We start from the raw sequence: 21,136 nt of genomic DNA on the forward strand, positions 1-21,136 counted from the left end.
GCCAGGCTGTTCAGACAGCTTTCAATCCACCTCACTGTATGCTTATCCAGCCTATGCATTAACAGCTCATGTAGGAGGATATTGTGGTGAGACTGTGTCCAAGGCTTTACTGAAGGCCAAGTGGACAGTCTTGACTGCTCTACCTTCATCTGCCAGGCCTTCACCTTGGTGAAGTCATGCTGACTGCTCCTGATGATTTTCTTGTCCTCATTGGACCTGGAAATGGTTTTCAGGGTTAGCTGGTCTATCACCTTCCCAGAGATCAAGTTGATGTTGACTGTCTGTAATTCCCTGGGCTCCCCTTGAAGATAAGAGTGACAAGGCATTGAACCTGCAAAGCCTTGTGCATTTTTTTGTGTTATTGTATTGTGCATGTTTCTTTTTTGCTCAGTGGGGCATTCTTCTCTTGGTTGGTGTGAGATAGGTGGATCAAGTCTGATGTAAATTTTGCACAATATACAGGTTTGTAATTTATTAGCTCAGTGTGTTCAGCATTGAATTCCCAGCTGTGCACTCTTCAGAATGGAAGTACCTTGTTCCTTGCCCATTACCAAGCACAGTGGTGTGTCTGTCAGAATTGAAGGTTCTACTTCTCTAATTTGCCTTCTTTCAGTTATTGTGTGAACTTCTTAACCTGTTTTGAGACAGGTAGGCATTATCTAGTGTCACTAGATAATTAGATTATTGGATAATTAAATTTTATGTTGGTTTTATTAAAAAATAAAGGCCAAATGTGTTATAACTTTATTTTCCAGGTAAGAAATGATGAAGGAAAGGTGATCCGCTTTCACTGTAAACTCTGTGAATGCAGTTTTAATGATCCTAATGCCAAGGAGATGCACTTGAAAGGGCGGCGGCACAGACTTCAGTACAAGGTAGAAATGCTAATGCTTCTTTCTGAAAATCCACCAGATACCAGCTAACTGGTCACCTGTTCTTAGATTTAAAGACTAGACAAAAGTAGGCACTGTGAGTAAACAGTGTATAAAAGCAGAGAAATACATTTCTTAGGCAGTATGATCTTTAAAGAATAATGCAAACTGTGAAGCTGTATTTTGGTTGGGTTTTTTTAAAATGATTTGAACGTTGCTTGTATTGTTGCTATGCAAGCAACAATAGGTTCTTTATGTTACTTACCATGAATTTTAAATAGTATAAAATAGTATTGCTGTATGTTTTTGGTAGGATAAACAACACACACCCTTTGTGGAGGCACTGAGAAACAAGTGTTGCAGATTTTTTAATGATAAGTGCATTTGTGCAGCTCTAAAGCTGCGTTTTAATGAAATCCCCTTGATTTCATTGTAGATAAGTAGTGTATGTTAAATATGTCAGAATGACTCTGTAACCTTGAGATGAGGACAGGAAACCAACATTTAATTAATTATTTTTCTGAACTAGAAAAAGGTAAACCCAGACTTACAAGTAGAAGTAAAGCCCAGTATTCGAGCAAGAAAGATTCAAGAAGAGAAGATGAGGAAACAGATGCAGAAAGAAGAATACTGGAGGAGGCGAGAAGAGGAGGAACGCTGGAGGATGGAAATGAGGTAATGCATTCTGATGCATGAATGAATGAACGTGACAAAGCTTCTGTCAGATTGTCTGAAACTAAACTCTGTATTTACTTATTTTAAATACTTCAGGGAGCTCTGTACTGTCTTGTTTTAAATTGTCATTCTCTCTCTGGGGTTTTTGTTTGCTACTGTTCAATCCTTCTGAGGAATGCAGAGTTAGTTGAATTACTTTGCTATAAATCCAGACCTACTTTTACAACAATAATTCACGTTAGTTACCCTCTTTTCATTGGTATTTGCTTATGACTGGTGGAAGTTGTTGAGGACAGAGAAGCATTTCTTTATAGCAGTGGCAAGTATTAACTGCTGTATAAAGAGAAAACTTTGATTGATCCACTGCAGACGATATGAGGAGGATATGTACTGGAGGAGAATGGAGGAAGAGCAGCATCACTGGGATGACCGTCGCAGAATACCAGATGGAGGATATCCTCATGGCCCTCCAGGACCTCTGGGCCTGCTGGGAGTTAGACCTGGAATGCCTCCTCAACCCCAAGGGCCAGCTGTGAGTTTCTTAATTTGAGAATAACATTAAACCATTCTTACCAGGAGGCACAGTTAAGAATTATAAATTATTCAGTGCTACTTCACTTGTCTCCAGTGTTTCTTAATAAAGGATTTTGGAAAGTGAAGAAGAAATTATATGCTAATGAAATGGTGTAGGTGGACTAGTCTTCCAAAATAAGTCCAGTGAAATGACAAGAGGATGCTTTAAATACTGTTTCTTCTGAAATACAAGTCATACTGGATTTTCGTACTTTTTATTTTATTTGATTGCATTATACAACATAATTTACGTAATTATGGACAAATGTATGGATAAAAAGTGGCTGGATTGGCAGTCTCAGAGAATAATGCATAGTGGTGCATCATACTCCAGCTCTATGGAGTGTGGTACCACATGGTTTGATCCTGGGGTTAGGCTGATAAGCACCTTATCAGTGATCTGAAAGGTGATGGAGTGGGTGCACACTCCTGAGGTTTGCAACTGGCATGAGTCTGAATCAGCTTGGGGTGGGGAGAATAGCTGATACCTTTGAGGCCAAGGACACCATCCAGAAGGACCTTGGCAGGCTGTAGGAATGGAACATTATGGAATTCTGCAAGGATAAATGCCTATTACTGCACTCAGAAAGGAATATCCCCTTGCACTGGTACAGGCTGGGTAGCAGCCCGGCTGAAAGGGGTCTGGGGATCTTGGCAAACAGCAATAGCATGAGTCAGCAGCATGCCCTGGCAGCAGGGCTGGCAGCAACCTAGGCTTTAGTAACAGGAGCATAATCAGTAGATGAAGGGAATTGATCAGCTTCCATCAGACCCAAACTGCAATTTAATCTTGGGCTTTCTAGTAGAAGATATGTAAACCATAATACGTTCAGTGTGGAGCTACCAGGTTGGTCACAGGCTGTGGAACACACACCCTTTGAGGAGAGAATGAGGCATCTGGGCTTGTTCAGACTGAGAAAGAGAGAGCTTCAGTGGGACATAATAGCCTTGTAATACTTGTGCATTATAAAGAGTATGGTGCCAGGCATTTCGTAGTCATGAGAGGGTGAGATATATCCAGTTTAAGCCAAGAAAAAAGAAGTTTAGACAGAATACAGGAAATCATCCTTTTTCATACCTGTTGTGCAGCCTCTATCCTTGAAGGCTGCCAAAAACCAACAGGCTAAAGCCCTGAGCAACATGATGTGGTCTTACAGCTGACTGTGTTGTGCACAGGAGATTGGACTTGATGACGTTCTGAGGTCCCATCCTATGATTGTACGAAAGGAATCATAGGTATTTTATTTTGCAGCATTATGCAAGTATTTCCCAGTGGATAGGCAAGAGATACTAATGTTAGGGAGGTGCCTCTGATCTTGGGATTTGGCCTTTAATTTTTATATCATTCATGTCTTTCCAGACACAATTGATTGTGAGCAGTTGAGTAGGCTGTTGAGTAGACTTCATGTTTTGTTACATTTCAGTGATGTGAGTTTTGAGTATTCTGTTCTTTAGCCACATGTTTGGGTTTTGGTCATTTTGTCTCATTTGTGAACTTAGAAGTGCACCCAAGTTTCAGAAATACACTTTTTTGTCTGTTCAGCCTCTGCGCCGCCCTGACTCCTCTGACGACCGCTACGTGATGACCAAGCATGCTGCTATATATCCAACTGAAGAGGAACTTCAGGCAGTCCAAAAAATTGTTTCTATTACTGAGCGTGCTTTGAAACTTGTTTCTGACAGCATGACTGATCATGAAAAAAGCAAGAACAAAGAGGGAGATGACAAAAAGGATGGCAGTAAAGACAGGTATTTTTTATTACTTTTTAAGATTTTTATTGTCTTTCCTTACCCTGTTGTCAGTGCTTTCAGGATCTCATCTCTTTGGGTTTTCATACAGTATTTTAAAGTATGTGGAATAATATTTTGCTTCACTTTTCTGTCTTCAGGATTATTTTCTTCTATTTTTACATTATTATTTTAAATGAAACTTTTAACTGTAATTCACAGAGCTTTGAAAGGCGTTTTGCGGGTGGGCGTTTTGGCTAAAGGTTTGCTACTCCGTGGAGACCGAAATGTCAATCTTGTTTTGTTGTGTGCTGAGAAGCCCTCGAAGACATTACTCAGTCGTATTGCTGAAAGTCTCCCTAAGCAACTTGCAGTAAGTAGAATTCAGATTTTTGGATTTGAATTTTTGTAAAAGTACTGTAAAATCTGTGCTCAAATCAAATGTCTGCAGGGCTCACTGTACTGCTGCATGACGTAGCTCAGGTTCAGTTTCTTTCCATTTTCTGAATGTTTTCATCTGAATTCAGAGACTGCTGCATGTTCTGCTTTCTCTATATTGTATCCATACAAGTGTGGGCTCTAGCAGTGTAGTATGAATCACCATTTAATAGATTTCATTTAATTGGGAAATAGAAATGAGCACAAGAAAGACCATTATTCAGTTATCAGCAGCAATAGAGGTAATTGTGCAATGTTACAGGAGACCTGCTGCCTCAAGGTCAAAGTTCTCCTTTAATGCCAATCTTTGTGCTTACATCTTGTTTTCTATTAGTATGTGTATTCCTATAAAGCACTGGCTTTATAGTTCACAATTAGTTAGCTAAGTCTTGTGTGGGTTTTTTTTATAATTTGGACCTTTAAAAAAGCAAACATGCAGTCTTAGACCATTCAGCAAAATTATTATAAACCCTTTGCAGTATTTCCACAAGAAAGTATAGAATAAAGGCTCTGCTCTCTGCTAAACAAAGTTTGTCACTATGGAGTGCTTGTTGCAGCATTTGTATTTCAGTGCAATCTGGTAAAATGCTTGACAGAATCACTGGCATGGTAGAAGCTTTAGCAGGATGAAGGTTAATTGCAAAATAGTCTCAAGTGTGCTCTTGTTTGAAGTAACAGAACAGAAGAAAATTTAAAAATTGGACATCTTATCTGTCTTTGTGGAAACGTTCACTTGTCCATGTATGTGGAAGGAGGTCACAAATGTGCGTACAGCTTACTTTTGGGGCTATTTAGAATTGCTAAATAAAATTGCAAAAAGTAACTAAAAATAACCACTTCGTTAGGTACTCTTAAATTTTTTTCCCTCTTTCATATCTTGCCCTTTATTCTTAGCATGTTGTGACACCCAAGCACAGGATGTACCTAGAAATACCCATCTGTAACTGTGAGCTTGGAAAATAACCACTGCATCTTGGCATTTTAACAGCTTCTATGTTCCAGTGAGAAACACCCTGCTGACATTTTAATTGGCACTGAGGCTTTTCTTAAACACTGTCAAGATTCTTGTTATGTAATTGTTTATTAATTTCCTTTCTGGACGGTTTTTTGTTTTCTTCTGACTTTTCTTGGTTGTGTATTTTCATTAATAATTTGGAAACAATCTGCAAGTCCACATATTTTTCTATCTTTGTAGTATGTACTGTGGTTTCTATGACCACGCAGGTATCTGTTTTGTATAATTATATTGTGTTTCTATCTTTCTGTTAAAATATTACTATGTTGGAATCCTTTTTCTTCTCCATATTTTTATTGGCCACGTGCTAACAGAAATTTCTGTCTCTCGATATTTAGGTAATAAGTCCAGAGAAATACGATATCAAGTGTGCAGTCCCAGAAGCAGCAATAATTTTAAATTCGTGTGTGGAACCCAAAATGCAAGTTACAATCACACTGACATCTCCAGTCATTCGGGAAGAAAACATGAGGGATGGAGGTTGGGAAGTTGTTAAAGATGTTACTTCTTTCTCACCTGGTTTTTTATGTTTATCTATTCTGCTTAAGATGGCACTAAGGTCCTGGAAGGCAACATGCTGGCACATGTATTTGATCTAAACCTTGGTTTTCAACAACCAGTCTCAGTAGAGAACAGCTGGTTAAAATAAATGTGTATATGATGTTTTATTTAATTTTTTAAATTTCTCACTTTATGTCCAACCTCAGCTTTCTGGAAAAGGTACAAACTTGACTTTTTTCCCCCCACTTTTAAAATTATGTGAAAAACTAAGTATTTTATAGCAAGTGGCTATAAACTGGCTTTCTAGAGCAGCCTTGCCTTAAGAGAAAGATTGTGTGGATTTAGAAAATCAAATCACAGGTTTTTGAGTTTGAACTGGATCAGTATTACCATCACTTAGACATTCTAAATAGTACCACTTAAAATGCACTTTTACAGTACTTTTGACGGTAACAGTGCTTCTAACTTTAAAAGATGATGCGATTTTTTCCAGCTCTCTGAGGTTGTTTTTTCGGTCTGGAGTGCTTTTTGAGTATATTTAGGCTCCTGGTATTACAATCAGTCTTCTATCCAACTGGCAAACCCGACTAGTACAATAAGAAATGGCTTTGTCGTTGAGCTGAAGCAGAAGGTGGAGCTTGGGAATCAATTTGCATTTCTGAAGTCCACAGTTTCTCTGGTGCCAGCAGTGTTGCTTTAGGGTCTGTTCTGTAACACTTTCAAAGCTCCAAAAGCTTTTAAGCCAACAAGCATGATTAATGTCTGCAGTACATTGGTTCTTTTTATTTATGGGTCAGATAAAATTAACTTTTGTTTCCTTTTAATCCTGTATTTTCATAGTTGAAAGAGATATAGCAAACAGGGTTCTGGTGTTTGACAGTGAACCTACAAATAGGAAATCTGAGGCTGTTTTAACACTTCTCATATACAGGTTGAAAGAAATTGTATGTGTGTATGTATACATGTGCTTGTGTATATACGTATTTCTATAAGCCACGGAGGTTTTTTTATATTCCATCTCATCATTACATGTCCTCTAAAATACTTGAGGTTTTTATATTGCATTAATAAGTGTCCTGTAGCTGTGACTAGTGCATTTATAAGCAAGCTATGTTAACAAAGTCATCCTACATAATCAGAAAGAAAAATTTCAAGATGCATTCTGTGGTTTGGATGACTTCCAAAGAGTCTTAGAGTGCTTTGTACATGATTTTTAAGCTGTGCATATTATTCCTAGCTATTAATGGCTTTGTATGTGTACTGTCACACCCAACCAATTTTACTTGGTTTTTGACAGTCTGAGAGTAACATGGCTCTGGGCTGAATCCAACTTTCCATATTACTTAAGTTTATAAACAATGGATATTATTATTAAATTAGACTAACCATTAAATGAAATTAACCTTAAACACCATGTTTATTTCTTGATGTACTGTGCAAAAGTGCAATATTGATTCCTGCTACAATACTCAATTTCAACTAAGTGGTTTCTGGCCCAAAATTATATTATGTGGACTAAAACTAAAACAAATTTCAAATTACTACCATCAGTCCCCTAAGTTATGCCACCAAAAGGAAACAAATCTGTATTTTTGTCTGACCCACACTTGAGTTAAATTATATTTGTGAGTTTATTCACTGCTGAATGCAGTACTGCCTCTAGGCAAACAAAGTCAAGTTAGATTTCTCTTCAAGACACTGAGCAGTATAAAAAGGACGTGCAGAAAAGTTCACTTTTGAAACTGAAGCAAACAGGAGACTGAATTGTCAATTATTGCAGCAAAGAAGTTCCTTATTCCGAAGACTGCTGCTTATTTGCTGCAGAGTGACAGTATGTGTTTGTGTTTTCCTTACTGCAGCTTCTCATGCTCTGTGTCTTACATTGGTTTGAAGTTTTCATTTTCCCTAGCCCGCTTGGGGAGCTAGTTGAGGTGTTAAGGAAGGCTTTGCCGGAAGAACTAGTTTGCGTAAAGATGCAACTTGAGTCTTGCACATGGAGGAGAATCATGTTTGATGTGTTACTACATGATAAAAGGCTAAAAAATAAACGGTGAAACTAAATTGTTAACCGCATAGCTACTGTTCCTTACAGTATTGTGCGTTTGACAGTTGACCGAATCTGATGTATTTGAAGAGCTCTAAGCCAGCTGTGGAGTCTTCCTTCAGCAAACCAAGTGTACATACTTACAAACACATCTGTGTGTGCGTGTGTGTCTTTTTTATCCTTAGCTAACAGCCCCGGTCCAAAGCCTTCTAGCAGAGGGACTTGATTCCTGTCAGGGGTTGCTGCCAAGACATCGGAAGGATTTTTGACCAAGGTTTTCTAAAGCTCAGTGTCACACCTGCCATGCTTTACAAAGGAGGGGTTTGGATGCATAGGCCTAGCATCTGCTGTTACTTTGTGTTTGGTTTTGGTTTTTTTTTCCGTTTCGTCTTTGTCTCTCTCCTAGAATGAAGCAGTGTTCACACTAGTCTTATAATAGTTGACTGGATAAAATGTATTTTACATAAAACTTACCTAAATTGACATACCTGTTAACTTCAATGAAGAGGTAGTGTGGACACAGCACGTCTAACTGAAGATTAACCCCTTATGTTTAGGCTAGTCATAAGTTATACAGGGTAAGAATTCATGCCCATGTTTTGTAAATTAATTCCATTTTTGTCTTAGTTTAGTAGGGTGGTAGGTTAGGCATCTGATTTTAGTTAAATAGTCTTTAAGGGGTTAATCCTGAAGTGTGAAACATATGCAAAAATCCACAGATGAAATATTACAGGAGTTCCCTTGACACATTTTTTCAGTCAATGTTTTCTCAGTGTATTTTGTGCCTCAGCAACTTCTGACTTTCAGAGTCTTTTAAAGTTCCAAGGGTATTCTTATGATAGCTATTAGTAACTCATTTTAGATCAACATTTAGATCATTTCCAGCATGGAGTAAGATTCTTCTCTTTACATTTAAATTGCAATTCTCCTTAGTAAAATATTTTACAAAATTAAAGTTTTCAGAGGTAGAAGTAAAGTTTCAAATTATTGAATGAATTATTGTGCTAAAAGTTTGCACAGTGTCACCTATTTGCATATTAGTTTTAGAAGAAAGTAAATAATTGATGGATTAGGCTATTGGCCCAACAGCACATACTTTCATTTTTAATTTCTCAACCTTACTTTGCCACTTTTTCCTGTGGTGGGTTTTCTCAGGATGTGCTCCTTAGCTCATATATTCAGGCTGTACTCCTTTCATCACTTAGCTTTAGCTGGCACCCCTCTTGTATAGGTTTGGAGGGGATTTTTTTATTGTTGTTTTGTTTTGGGGTTTTTCAAACAGTGGTGTTTTAAAAGAAGCACCACTTTAAACATCTTCTGCTCTGCAATAGCCTTGTTAATGAAGATTTTAATCTTTCCACTATAATATACACTCTGTAAGTTGGAATATCTGTGTGAGAAGTTAACTGTGTTCTTCTCAACTTTGCTCTGATGAAGTCCTCATATTTTTATCCCTGTGTGGAACAATGGGACTATCCTATCAAAATGCTCAAATCTGAATGTAGTACTTCACATTAAATTTAGTTACTGTATTGCAAAGCTATACCACCGTGTTAATTCATGGCCTTTTAGCTCTGTGTGGTAAAGAATCCTACTGTTTTACATTTGTGGTTTCAGAGCACAATTTCTGCAACATTCGTAAAAGCTTCTCATTGCAGACATGTTTCATGAGTCTCTTTTTTTTTTTTTAATAACCTAGCTTACCTAAATTTAGATCTAGGAGGATCTAAATTGTACTGTTCCAAACAGACAGCTCCTGTGAAATGTGTGCCATTGAGTGAGGGCTTTTTGTTTCATCTTATCTAGTGTATCACCAGTTATGCTACCAACATATATTGTGACTAGTCACAATAGCCATTTTCATAATGAGTAAAAAAAGAACTTGTAAAGGTGATCACTGATCACTGATCTGATTACACCCATAAAGTTTTCAGATAACCCAAGGATACCATTTCACACTGTTTAGTGGTTCCAGTTTCACTGATTATACCACTTCTGTGGTCTCTTCATTTTTGATAGCAAAGCAGTCAGCTTGGTAATTATTTTCTAAGCATTTAAATATGTACGGTGTACTATGTTTTCTGCATCTTTCAGAAATTTTGCTTTGTTTCTTAGACTATTCCTTGCTGAGTCTTATGTACAGCAGTCCCTTTTCAGGTGCTTCCTTGCATCCCAAATGTTGCTGGAACACATATATTATGAGCTGAGGAATTTTATTTATATGGGTAAGAGAGAAGGTACTCAAAAGCAAGGAACTCTGTAATATTGAAGAACATGTCACATTCCTTTAGTCAGGTTTTTAAAGCAAAATAATTTAATGTTTAAGGCATGATAAAAATAACATCATTACTAAACATTTAGTGCATTTAAGATTTGTTATACTTAGTTTTTCTTTCAATAATAGGTCCCAAATAACACATGACAAAATTTAAAAGAAACTAAGTTTGAATGTTTCTACTTGGTTAAAGTGGATTTTTGTGTTCCTTCTGTCTTGTGTTCTCTGTGCTGGTGCACTGTGTCCAACCATCCTTCCTTCAATATTTAATTTTAGGGGATACTTGTTTTTCCAGTGTTAGCTGAAATGAAGAAGTACTACGCATTGCATAATCAGCAATGCAATTGAAAATAACCTCAGAGCTGAAGTGCATTATGCTCTTGATCTTCCTACTGGGTTGATGCTCTAATCCTAATTGAGCGACTTCTACTGAGCATTTACATTTCTGGCTCAAACGTTTAAACTTTAAATGGCATGTGTGACATTGAAGCTATTTAAGGAAGTGTCTTGCTCACCTGGTCAAACACCCATTCCTCACTGCATTTTGCCAATTCAATCCATTTTAGATGTAACCTCGGGTATGGTGAAAGACCCACCGGACGTCTTGGACAGGCAAAAATGCCTTGACGCTCTGGCTGCTCTACGCCACGCTAAGTGGTTCCAGGTTCGGAACATCATTTTACTTTCTTCTTGTAGCCTTATGAGAGATTAGTTCAGTTGCAATATAAATGTTTAACTGTGTGAAAACACTCAGCGTTGTTCATGCTAATAATACTTAATATTTTTCTGGTCCCTAAATTTAACTGTAGAAGGTTGAGTATGGAGGAACTGCTTTATGCAGTTATTGCTCATTTGACATCATTTTTTTTTCTGGTCATTGAGAAGGCGATGTTGAAAGCTTGACTCGCTTGGGGTAATCATCTGTTGTATATTGGTTATATATTCCATAAGGCTGCAGAGTAACTTGGCTTTAAATAATGGAATATGTGTTTAAAGCTTTGTGTTTAGATTTAAGACTTTTTTTTCTATTTCTTTAAGTGCATTAAGTGTAGGGAATGAAAGGTGAAAACTGTTTGGTTTAGTGACTTTGCATTCTGGCAAAGGCACAATAAAGAAACCAAACAGATTCCCTTGACCTTTCAGTCTCTATACCTATTTCTTAGATCTTTACTTTATCCTTTTTATTTCTAATATAGAAAGATACTGTATTTATTGTTACAAATGAACATAGGTCAAAGTGTATAGGGGATCAAGAAATGTTATTCTTGTATAACCTGTGCACTTTGACTTCTACCACTTTAAATTACTAACCCTGTATAAAATACTGCTGTAAATGGCAGCTCATGGAATAAACTTGTAGAATGATTTATTTCAATCTTGTATCTGAGCTTCCATTGAACAGTGGTGTTTTAGTCTCTCAACAAGTCCTGTTTGCTATAGGTGCAGGGGTTAATTAATTTGATTTTGTATTGCTCTCAAGGCTAGAGCTAATGGTCTGCAGTCCTGTGTGATTATCATACGTATTCTTCGTGACCTCTGTCAGCGGGTTCCTACTTGGTCTGATTTTCCAAGCTGGGTGAGTAATGTTTTGGGTTTTTTTTTTATGAGTCTTCTTAGTAAATATGTTACTACAAGGAAATTACAGGGAAGTGTTAATACAATTTTTTAATTCTAATTTTTTCAACGAGTAGTGTAGGGTTTTGTTTGGGATTTTGGGGGAATTTTTTGCTAACAAATACTCCAGATTCCCTTTTAAAATGCAATTCTCTGAGGTTTTGTCATTTGGAGCCGGAAGTTATTTTTTCCAAAAGGAATTTTCTTATTCTTTTCTATTCTTTGTGGGTAGATTCCTATTCTAGGCTTTAGCACTTTTTTCCTTCACTCTGTACAAAAGTACCTTTTTTTTTTAACCACTCTGGATTGCTTGGAGTTTGCTGAAGCATTTGTTAAAATAATGTCAGCTGTGTCCAGATAGTTCTGTGATAACAGAAAGAACTTGAAAAAAAAAAATCACAGTAATACTTACGATCATTAATATGTCCCTTTCGCAAGTTGAAAGGCCACAGTAGTTCAGTAGAGTCTGTGATTGTGTCACCATCACATTTCAGTCACTGTCACTTAAATCTCTGGGTTGTATCAGGTCACCTCTCTTAATTCTTGCAGTTGAGTCTTTTTGGAGCATCCCTTTTGCATGGACTATCTTACATTATCTCTAAAGGAGTACAAGTTGTACTCCAAATACTAACAGATGTAGGATCTGTGGATTGGACAAAATTAGTGTGAAACAAATACCTGAAACATGTTTCATGTAGAAGTAGACTTAGCTCTGACTCTTGTGTTTTGCAGATCAAATCCAGTTGCACTGTGCTGCTTCCTTTTTGGCAGGAAGAGCACTAACATTGTCAAAAGAGTTTGAGCAGTTGGCTTTATTTCAATGAGAAATGTTTTACAACTCCACTAAATTTGCATACAATTTTATTAAATTTCTCCTAGTAGTATTTATTGCTTCTGGAAAGGAAGTCGAACAGTAATGTCTGTTTTTTAAAATATTAAAAAAAAAAAAAAAAGCAGTGCCAGTTTCAGTGCTGCATTTCATGAAAAGTACACTAAACAAATACAACATAAAAGATGCTAAAAAGTAAGTGCCCTCTTAATGTCACTGTGATACCAAGTAGCAAAAGAATAAACCCTGGCATTCTTTCAGAAAAGTATCCTTACAACTATTGCAACACAGAGCAGGCACATGGGAGAAGAGCAAGGATTGTGGTTTCTTAATTCTCACATTATCTGCTCCAAGGCACATCCAGAAGGGAAGAGAGGTATGCAGCAGTGTATCAGACCTCAGTGTATCTCAGTTCTCTTTAAAAGTGATTCCTGATTTGCTCCTGGTACCTGATGCATTGTGATCAGTGACATGGATCAGCAATCAGCTGTTCTTTTGGCCTGTAGGAAAAGTCTTACTGATAAAAACAATGACAGAATGAAAGTGGTGATTTCTGCAACTACAGATGGAATTTCATAGATTGGAGTAATATAGTTTTCTGGATACAGAGCTTCTCCTACCCTCTATACTAGAAACCTTTTACAAACCAAAGAGAAGACAGAGCTTTTTTTTAAAGTAAGTTGTAAAAAGGTATTAGGAAGTCTGAGTGTTCACAGTAGTAGCACTTACGTGCCTTAAAGTGAAAACTAAATTAGAAGAATTTTGTCAGGTTCCTGCACATTGTTCAAAGTTGAAATCCAGCCTTTTGTGCGCATAAACACCAGGGCATCATAATTCATATTTTTGTAGGATTGAGTTATAGACCTTAGTATATTGTATGAGGATCCAACAGAACAAGATTTTGATAAATGCAAATCCCAAGTTCTGCTCTTTTGTCTTTGCTGATGCACTTTCCTTCCTACTTGGAAACACCTAAATTACTGTTGCCAAATCCAGACTGATACAGTGGGAGTATGGAAATACTCAATAATTGAAATCTGTCAGTTAAATGGAGCTAAAATAGAAAGGAATGGGCAGCATTAGTGAAGGATGGTGATCAGCATTGCCTGTAGTTGCTTGCATACATCAGACCTGGAAAGGAAAAACAAAAGGTAGCATTTGAATAACTGTACATGTGGTGAGGAGGAGAAGGCCCAAACAGCAAGTGCCTCCAAAAAACCTACCAAAACCTATTGTTCGAGAATTAAACTTGCCAAAGAGGTAGCAGTGAAATATCCATTTAATGCTGGGAAAGAAGATAAGGGGAAGTTGTTCTTTACTTTTACAAATACTTCTGTAGTTCTTCTGGAAAAAAATAGTGTCTAATAAAAGTAAGCAATGGAAATATTCACAGAAAAAACCATCAATATTTAAAATGCAGCTGATTATTTAAACCATTTTAACTAACATCAAATAATGCATACATTTCAGAAAACACGTTTATCACAGAGATTTTTTTACTCTTGTTTAACATCTGAGTTAGTGTTGGTCAATAACCAGGAGAGAAACTGCTGCGAGCATCACTTTTGCTCAACTGAAAGACCAGTGAGAATATTAAGCATTTTAGGAACATAAAGTTTTTGATGTTTTAAGTTTCTGTACTCTTGTAGAAAAAAAATTACTTTTATTTTTCTAAAGCATCCTGTTTCATTAGGTATACTCTGTACTGTATTCATCTGGCTGACAGAATCAAGTGTCCTGCAGTGTTTCATACTCCCAAAAATGGCTGGGCAAGTTGTCTATCTGCATATGTAGGCTACTACTGTATAAATTTCTGCAAAATTATTGAACAGCTTCTGATGGGAAGAAGCCCATCATAGAATCAGATTGGGAAAGACCTTTAAGATCATCAAGTTCAGTTGTTAACGCAGCACCACTAAACCATGTCCTTAATTGCCATATTCACATGTTTTGTGAACTTTTCCAGGGATAGTAACTCCATCAACTCCCTAGGCAGCCTGTTCCAATGCTTTACAGCCCTTTCAATCAAAAATTCTTTCCTAATATCCAATCTAAACCTTGCCTGGTGCACCTTGAGGTCTTTCCTCCTGTCCCATCACCAGTTACATGGGAGAAGAGACCAACCCCCACCTGGCTACACACTCCTCTCAGGTGGTTACAGAGAACAATAAGGTCACCCCAAGCCTCCTTTTCTCCAGAATAAAGAGCCCCAGCTCCCTCAGCTGCTCCTCACAGCACTTGTGCTCCAGACCCTTCCCAGCTCCACTGCCCTTCTCTGGACATACTTCAGCACCTCAATATCTTTTTTGTAGTGAGGGGCTCAAAACTGAACCCAGGGTTTGGGATGTGACCTCACCAGTGCCCAGCACAGGGGGATGGTCACTGCCCTGGTCCTGCTGGCCACTCTTGCTGACACATTCTGGTTGTCCTTGGCTTTCCTGCCCTCCTGGGCACACTCCAGCTCATGCTCAGCACTGCTGATCGGCACCCCCAGGTCCTTTCCCCCTGGGCAGCTTTCCAGCCTCTCTGCCCCAGCCTGGAGCTGCCTGGAGTTGCTGTGACCCCAGGGCAGGACCAGCACTTGGCCTGGTTGAACCTCACACAGTTGGCCTAGCCCATGGGTGCAGCCTGTGCAGATCCCTCTGCAGAGCCTTCCTGCCCTCCAGCAGATCCACACTCCCACCCACCTTAGTGCCATCTGCAAACTGACTGAGGGTGCCCTCAGTTCCCTTATCCAGGTCATCATTTAGAGATATTAAACGGGACTGGGCCCAACACTGAGCCCTGGTTGACACCACCAGTGACCAGCTGACAGTATCAAGCAGTACTAGCTCAGTGTTAATCTTGCACCATCTTTCTTTTTATTCATCTTTATAACTCAGGCTTCTTTCCATTTTAACTGAAAGTGTTCTATGATGTGTAATGTTCTTCAGAATTCTAGATTCAAAAGTTCTCTATTGAACAACAGTAGCAGCTTTTTTATGTCTTAGTCCATCTTCTAATTTGGCTGAATCCTCCTGTTGTTGGTCTAGGCTATGGAGTTGCTTGTGGAAAAAGCAATTAGCAGTGCGACTGGACCACAGAGTCCTGGAGATGCACTGAGAAGAGTTTTTGAGTGTATATCTTCAGGAATCATCCTTAAAGGCAAGTTGCATTTGATCCATGTATGCATACTTACGCTTAACTAATCTGTAATTGTGGTTGTAATAAGGTAAAGATGTGCTACTAATTAGCCTGGTTATTGTAGGTGGTCCTGGCCTTCTGGACCCTTGTGAAAAAGATCCTTTTGATACACTTGCTGTAATGACAGATCAGCAGCGAGAGGATATTACTTCAAGTGCACAGGTAAGGGAATGTAATTGTGAAGTAACTAAATTTGATAGATGGTTGTGTTTTATTTTGCTTTGTTTTTTCATGGAGCTTTATACTGGACATGAATTTTGTTTTCTTAGAATGTAGTCAGATCTTACCAGTCTTAAGATAGACATTGAACATGTCACAGGAGAGAATGTATAATAGCATTCATTTTTGCACTAAAATAAATGTATTTTCCTGAAAATTTTGTAGCATTCTCATCTGTGTCTCTACCTATATGGGTCTGTAAACAGGCTCACTCTACAGTGTTGTGTTACTAGATTAGAAATTACTTTAACATTTAATATTTTATAAATACATCTGTGTAAGTTTCAGGTGACGGTATTGACCATTCATGGTTGCAGCTTAAGAGGCTACTGCCACTGCCTCTGCATTTGATCCTTTTGCTAATGATTCCTAATACCTAAAGGGACATGTGACAAGCCTTGGCTGCTTCAGTGCAAGCCCAGAAGCTCAAACACACATACATTATTTTTAAGCTAAGATGCTGCACATACAGAAGCAGCAAATGTGACATACATGTCTTATTGCGTTAACTTTGTTGGGGAAAAGAAGGACAGGATAATTAGAGCTAAGGGTAGTGTCATACATCACTGATGTTCTTCCTTAATTGTTTGACAGAGTGCTCAAAAACAGACATTTGTTTGTAACACAAGTCCTTTTTTTTACCATTTTTCTAGTTTGCACTGAGACTCCTTGCATTCCGTCAGATACACAAAGTTCTAGGAATGGATCCGTTACCACAGATGAATCAACGCTTCAACATCCATAATAATCGTAAAAGGAGAAGGGACAGTGATGGGGTTGATGGGTTTGAAGCAGAGGGAAAGAAGGATAAAAAAGATTATGATAACTTTTAAAAATGTTTGTCATCATTGCTAAGATTGATGGAAATGAAAAGTCCATTTGTTGCCTTGCTTTTACTTCATTCATAATGATGTCTGTTTAAAACATCCAAAACCAGCTTGTGAATTAGATTTGGAAGAGAGCAACCTAGCTCTTCTGTGAGATTCCGAATATTTTAATTGGATGTACTGTACCAGACAAATTATGGATGGAAAGACTGCAAATGGAAACTGTTGTCATAGGAAAAAATAGTTTTCCGTCATTGCATTTTCTTTAAATGTGTTTAGTATCTTTTATTCTTTTTTTTTGGTCTTTTTTATTAACAAGTGCATTGTCTTCCTATCTTGACTGTATTTAATGCAGCATTTGTGCTTCTGTTGCTATGTGTATTTTGACTTTTTATTTAGAAGTATTTTTGTTTGCCTTTGACACTAGTTGTATGAGTTACTTTGTGTTAGGTAGTAAAACTGTTCCCTTCCCAATTAATATTTTACAGAAGTTTTTTGGTTTTTTCTTTTTTGTAAAGTGAGACTGCAGGATCATGTTTTTTTCTAAATGTGAAGGGGTTACAACACATAACTGTCCTGCCATTTGAGTGCTCAGAATTAAATGTTTTTGCCAATCTTGTGGCATTTGTCTCCTTAGTGTGATATAACAGTGTAATTAAGACAAATTTGTGTTAATCTAATCGAGTTTGCTGTTAGTTGTGCATTAGCAGTATAAAAGCTAATATATACAGTATGGTCTTGCAACAGTTTAAAAGCCACTGCATAATTGATCAAAGATTTGCATGATGGGTTTTTTTTTTTAATAGAAGGGCTTTTAAAACTATTATCTTAGGTTAAATGCGTAGGTCTTTGTATGATTGACTTCGTGACATAGCAAGGCCAAAAAATAACTTTCTGAATTTCTTTTCTTAACAAGCAAAGGTGGGCATTTTCCATTTAGACAAAGTCAGTAATTTTTTTCAGTCAACTTTGTCGATATGGCATTAATGCCTCTCAGCCCTTAAAATAAATGTTTGTCATATCAGTGCCTGTGAGGTTATTCCTTATATCTGTTCCTGTATAAACTTTCTGTGATTTTTTTCAATAATTCAAATTTTAAAAGTGAAGTATTACTGAAAAAGTGAAGGTTATCAAAGAAAAAACCCAGAAAATTATTTGCTGTGGCCATAGTGTATGCTTATGTCTCTTTCAAAAATCTAAATATAGCAGTGGTGTAAGTCAAGTTACATCATACTGTTGATGTATGCTCTGGTACACAGGTGTGATTTGTTGTCACAGCACTACAGTGGAATACACAAATAAAAGTTAAAATTTATTAAATTACTAAAATTCATTACACACTGGAAACTGAAGTTTCACTTACTCTGTTAAATGTGTATTATGCTTTGTTGCAAACCCATAAAACACAGATTAACATAGACTAACATTCCGGTAGCTGTTTCATCGATGGCTGTAGGAGAGTATCACACATGACAAAGATAATTTGTTATTTCTGATACCATTTATTAAGAAAAAACCCAACTTCTGTTCCATTTCAAGGTCAAATTTATCTTTGACCTTTTTAATAAAGCAACTATTGGAGCAAGGGGGATATTTCTGTTCCCAACATCTACTGCTAACCAGCGTGAGCCTATGGAATAAAAATACAACATTGTAGAAATATAGAGGGAATCTAAAGACTTAAAAGAAAAACATTTAATAGTAGTGTTCTGTGAGCATCAGAGTGCAATTTTCAAGGGAGTGATTATTAGGGGTTAGCATATAAAAGTTAAGCTTTCTCATTGTAGGAAAGCTTTTTAAATAATTAGAAATACGAAAAGCAGAAATGCTTAAAATTACTTTTAAAAATTACACTCATTGTCCAGCCTTCATGCATAGCTCCAAGCATATGCTTGTTCTTAGGGGATATCTTTCTGCCATCGTGTCTAGTTAGCCATTGCTATTTATTTTAAAAGCTACAGGTGCTATTCATGTGGCTAGTTCAACTCCATACCAAAGTTTCTTTCCTCATAAAGCAAACTTGTCTATTCAGGAATGTGACCCTAAAATAGAGGATTAAAAAGGTCAAAGATGTATTTTAGATTTTCTGTATTTTTGTTCTACTGGCATTTAGCTCCTAACCAGTTTCTGGATCTTTTGAAATATTGTATACTTAAAGTGATTCCACATTAAATATGAAGCTGTGACCATGATTTTTGTGCTGTGTGGTGAAGGGTGAATTTGCAGTTTGTTTCTGGTGTTCCTGCTCATTTTAATGGATAACTTCTGACTCTTGTTAACAAATATAAGAAGAAAGTTAAAACAAGGTTTTCAAAAGCACAGAGCTAGCTTTGACTCTAAATACTACATGGTGCACTTAGGAAGGCAGAACTGTGACTAAATACACATTTTAATACCCTGTGTTTTGGTAATGCTAGCAGTTTACTGATAAGCACTGTTTGCGTATTTTATTCAGCAGTGCTGTGTGTTAAATCCCAAAAATCACAGACACCACAGTCCTCATACAGAAAAGAGAAATGTACATAGGAAAAATATTCCCCTCCGTGCTCACCTTAGAGGAACAGTTTGTGAAAATGTGAGCTTTTCTGTTTCAAAGCTTTTTCAAACTTTGAGTTGTCTTCTAGTTCATAAGTGTGTCTTGTCTGTGAGCAGTGTGGTTTCACATGGATTCATGCATAAAGGCACTGCTAGAAATTAAACTCTGTTAGACATAGTCAATCAACTTCTTGCCCTTTTATGAAATTCTAGATAAACAGTTAAACTTACAGAGCTCTTGAATATGATGGGTTCATTTGCAGCTTCTATTTTTAGACCTTTCAGTACTTAAAATTGTTCTGCCTAGAAAATTTCCAACAGTTGGAATCAACTTTAACTATTCCTACAACAATTTGTATGCTTATTTAACATTCTTGTTGCTGGTTGAATATCTGCTGATCATAATGTCTTAAGTAGTCACACAATGCCGAATTCATTTCTTTGTTAAGCAATTAAGACTTGTTTGGAGTACCCAAACAGATTTGAATAGCATAGCATTAATAATGGGAGGGAATAGGCACTGTTAGCAATGTTTCTTTTCTACTTACATTTTAGATTTACACATTACAGTAATAAATTCTGTTTTCCTTAAATTTTTAGGTTGTTTTTTAATGGCAGCTGTAAGCCAAAGAACCTTCTAGCCAAAAAAAGCTACCAAATTAAATTTCTCCTGAGTGATTCTTCTATAGATCTTCTCAGAAGACTTTTTTCTCCTTCAGTGTGCTATTTCTCAGACTTTCAAAATGAAATAAATAGCTGGTCTTTTTGGGGAAAAAAATCCTAGGAGGGTTGTCTAGAGATTTACTACAGCAATTTTGATTTATATCCAAATAAAAATCAGGCTTCATTTTGTAAATATCTGTTAATATGTATTCTTACATTCTGTTCCACTCTTTCCTTTGCATTATGAAAGTCTGAGAGATGCGTGCTGGTGTTTGTTGAACTTTCTGATTGTTTATAGTTGCATTTTAAGAAACACTACCCAAATAATACTTGACAAGAGTCAAGTTGCTCCAAGGGTAAAGGTCACTGTTTTTCAAGGATGCCCCAGCAAGGGGATCTTGGCCCTGCACAGTGCACACTTTCCTACATGACATGGCCCTTCCATATCAAGGGCCATCATTTAGAGACATCTTTTTTAATACTTATGTTTTCTTAAACTGTTCTGCAATTCCATGGCCACCAGTACTTATTGCAGTATTAAAGCCTATCAGCTCAGCCACCAGCTTAAATGCTTCCACATATATTTTGCATCAGTCCTGTTGGAGATTGATACCCTAAATCAAAATAAAAATAGAATGGCATCAAGAAACCTTTGTAGATTTTGCAAGTTTCGTATTTTGAAATCTAAGACTGCAGAATGAAGTAGCTGACCAAGAGAAAATAAGTGGCTTTTTCTACAGTAAAAATGTTACTTTAACATTAAAAGTGAGACAAAAAGCCTCTTGTTCCTACAAGAGCATCACAAACCTTGCTTCTTTCATAAACTCCTTTTCTGCATGCTGCATCATGTTTGTATTAATAGCATGGTCAGAGTATGTAAAACAGCCTTATCACAGACTTCACTTCTGGCACACATTAGTCTGCCAGTAATTTTTTGCTTGTACAAGTTAACAAAGAATATGGGAGAGATGAAGGTGCCTGAAGACAGGAGTTTACTGTCATGTTTTACATGCTATGGGATATGTGCTGCTTCAAAAGGGGATGAGTTTCTCACAGGTCCAGGCCCACAGCTGCCAGTCCCACATGGATATCTCAGCGTGGCTTAGGATGTCGAGAATGTCATTGCTTAGGTAACTACTTCATAT

The 21,136-nt window shown here is 37.2% G+C and overlaps 1 protein-coding gene across 5 annotated transcripts in view; it reads left to right on the forward strand.

The window, feature by feature from the left end:
* The window catches only part of ZFR (zinc finger RNA binding protein), a 48,614-nt gene extending 29,629 nt beyond the window's left edge, over window positions 1–18,985 (forward strand). For 4 of the 5 annotated variants that reach the window (XM_085043391.1, XM_085043392.1, XM_085043394.1 and 1 more), the window contains 11 exons: window positions 756–875; window positions 1,402–1,547; window positions 1,917–2,079; window positions 3,664–3,869; window positions 4,071–4,221; window positions 5,640–5,781; window positions 10,688–10,785; window positions 11,602–11,697; window positions 15,597–15,708; window positions 15,812–15,909; window positions 16,620–18,985. In XM_085043391.1, coding sequence (XP_084899517.1) covers window positions 756–875; window positions 1,402–1,547; window positions 1,917–2,079; window positions 3,664–3,869; window positions 4,071–4,221; window positions 5,640–5,781; window positions 10,688–10,785; window positions 11,602–11,697; window positions 15,597–15,708; window positions 15,812–15,909; window positions 16,620–16,799 — 1,512 coding nt within the window. In that variant the 3' untranslated portion in view covers window positions 16,800–18,985. Of the gene's footprint in view, window positions 1–755; window positions 876–1,401; window positions 1,548–1,916; window positions 2,080–3,663; window positions 3,870–4,070; window positions 4,222–5,639; window positions 5,782–10,687; window positions 10,786–11,601; window positions 11,698–15,596; window positions 15,709–15,811; window positions 15,910–16,619 lie in introns of those variants that run through there. The other variant, XM_085043395.1, reaches the window with a different exon arrangement.
* Window positions 18,986–21,136: the final 2,151 nt, after the last annotated feature.

Source organism: Lichenostomus cassidix, chromosome Z, assembly GCF_008360975.1.
Source record: "Lichenostomus cassidix isolate B80296 chromosome Z, HeHo_3.0, whole genome shotgun sequence".
NCBI lineage: Eukaryota > Metazoa > Chordata > Aves > Passeriformes > Meliphagidae > Lichenostomus > Lichenostomus cassidix.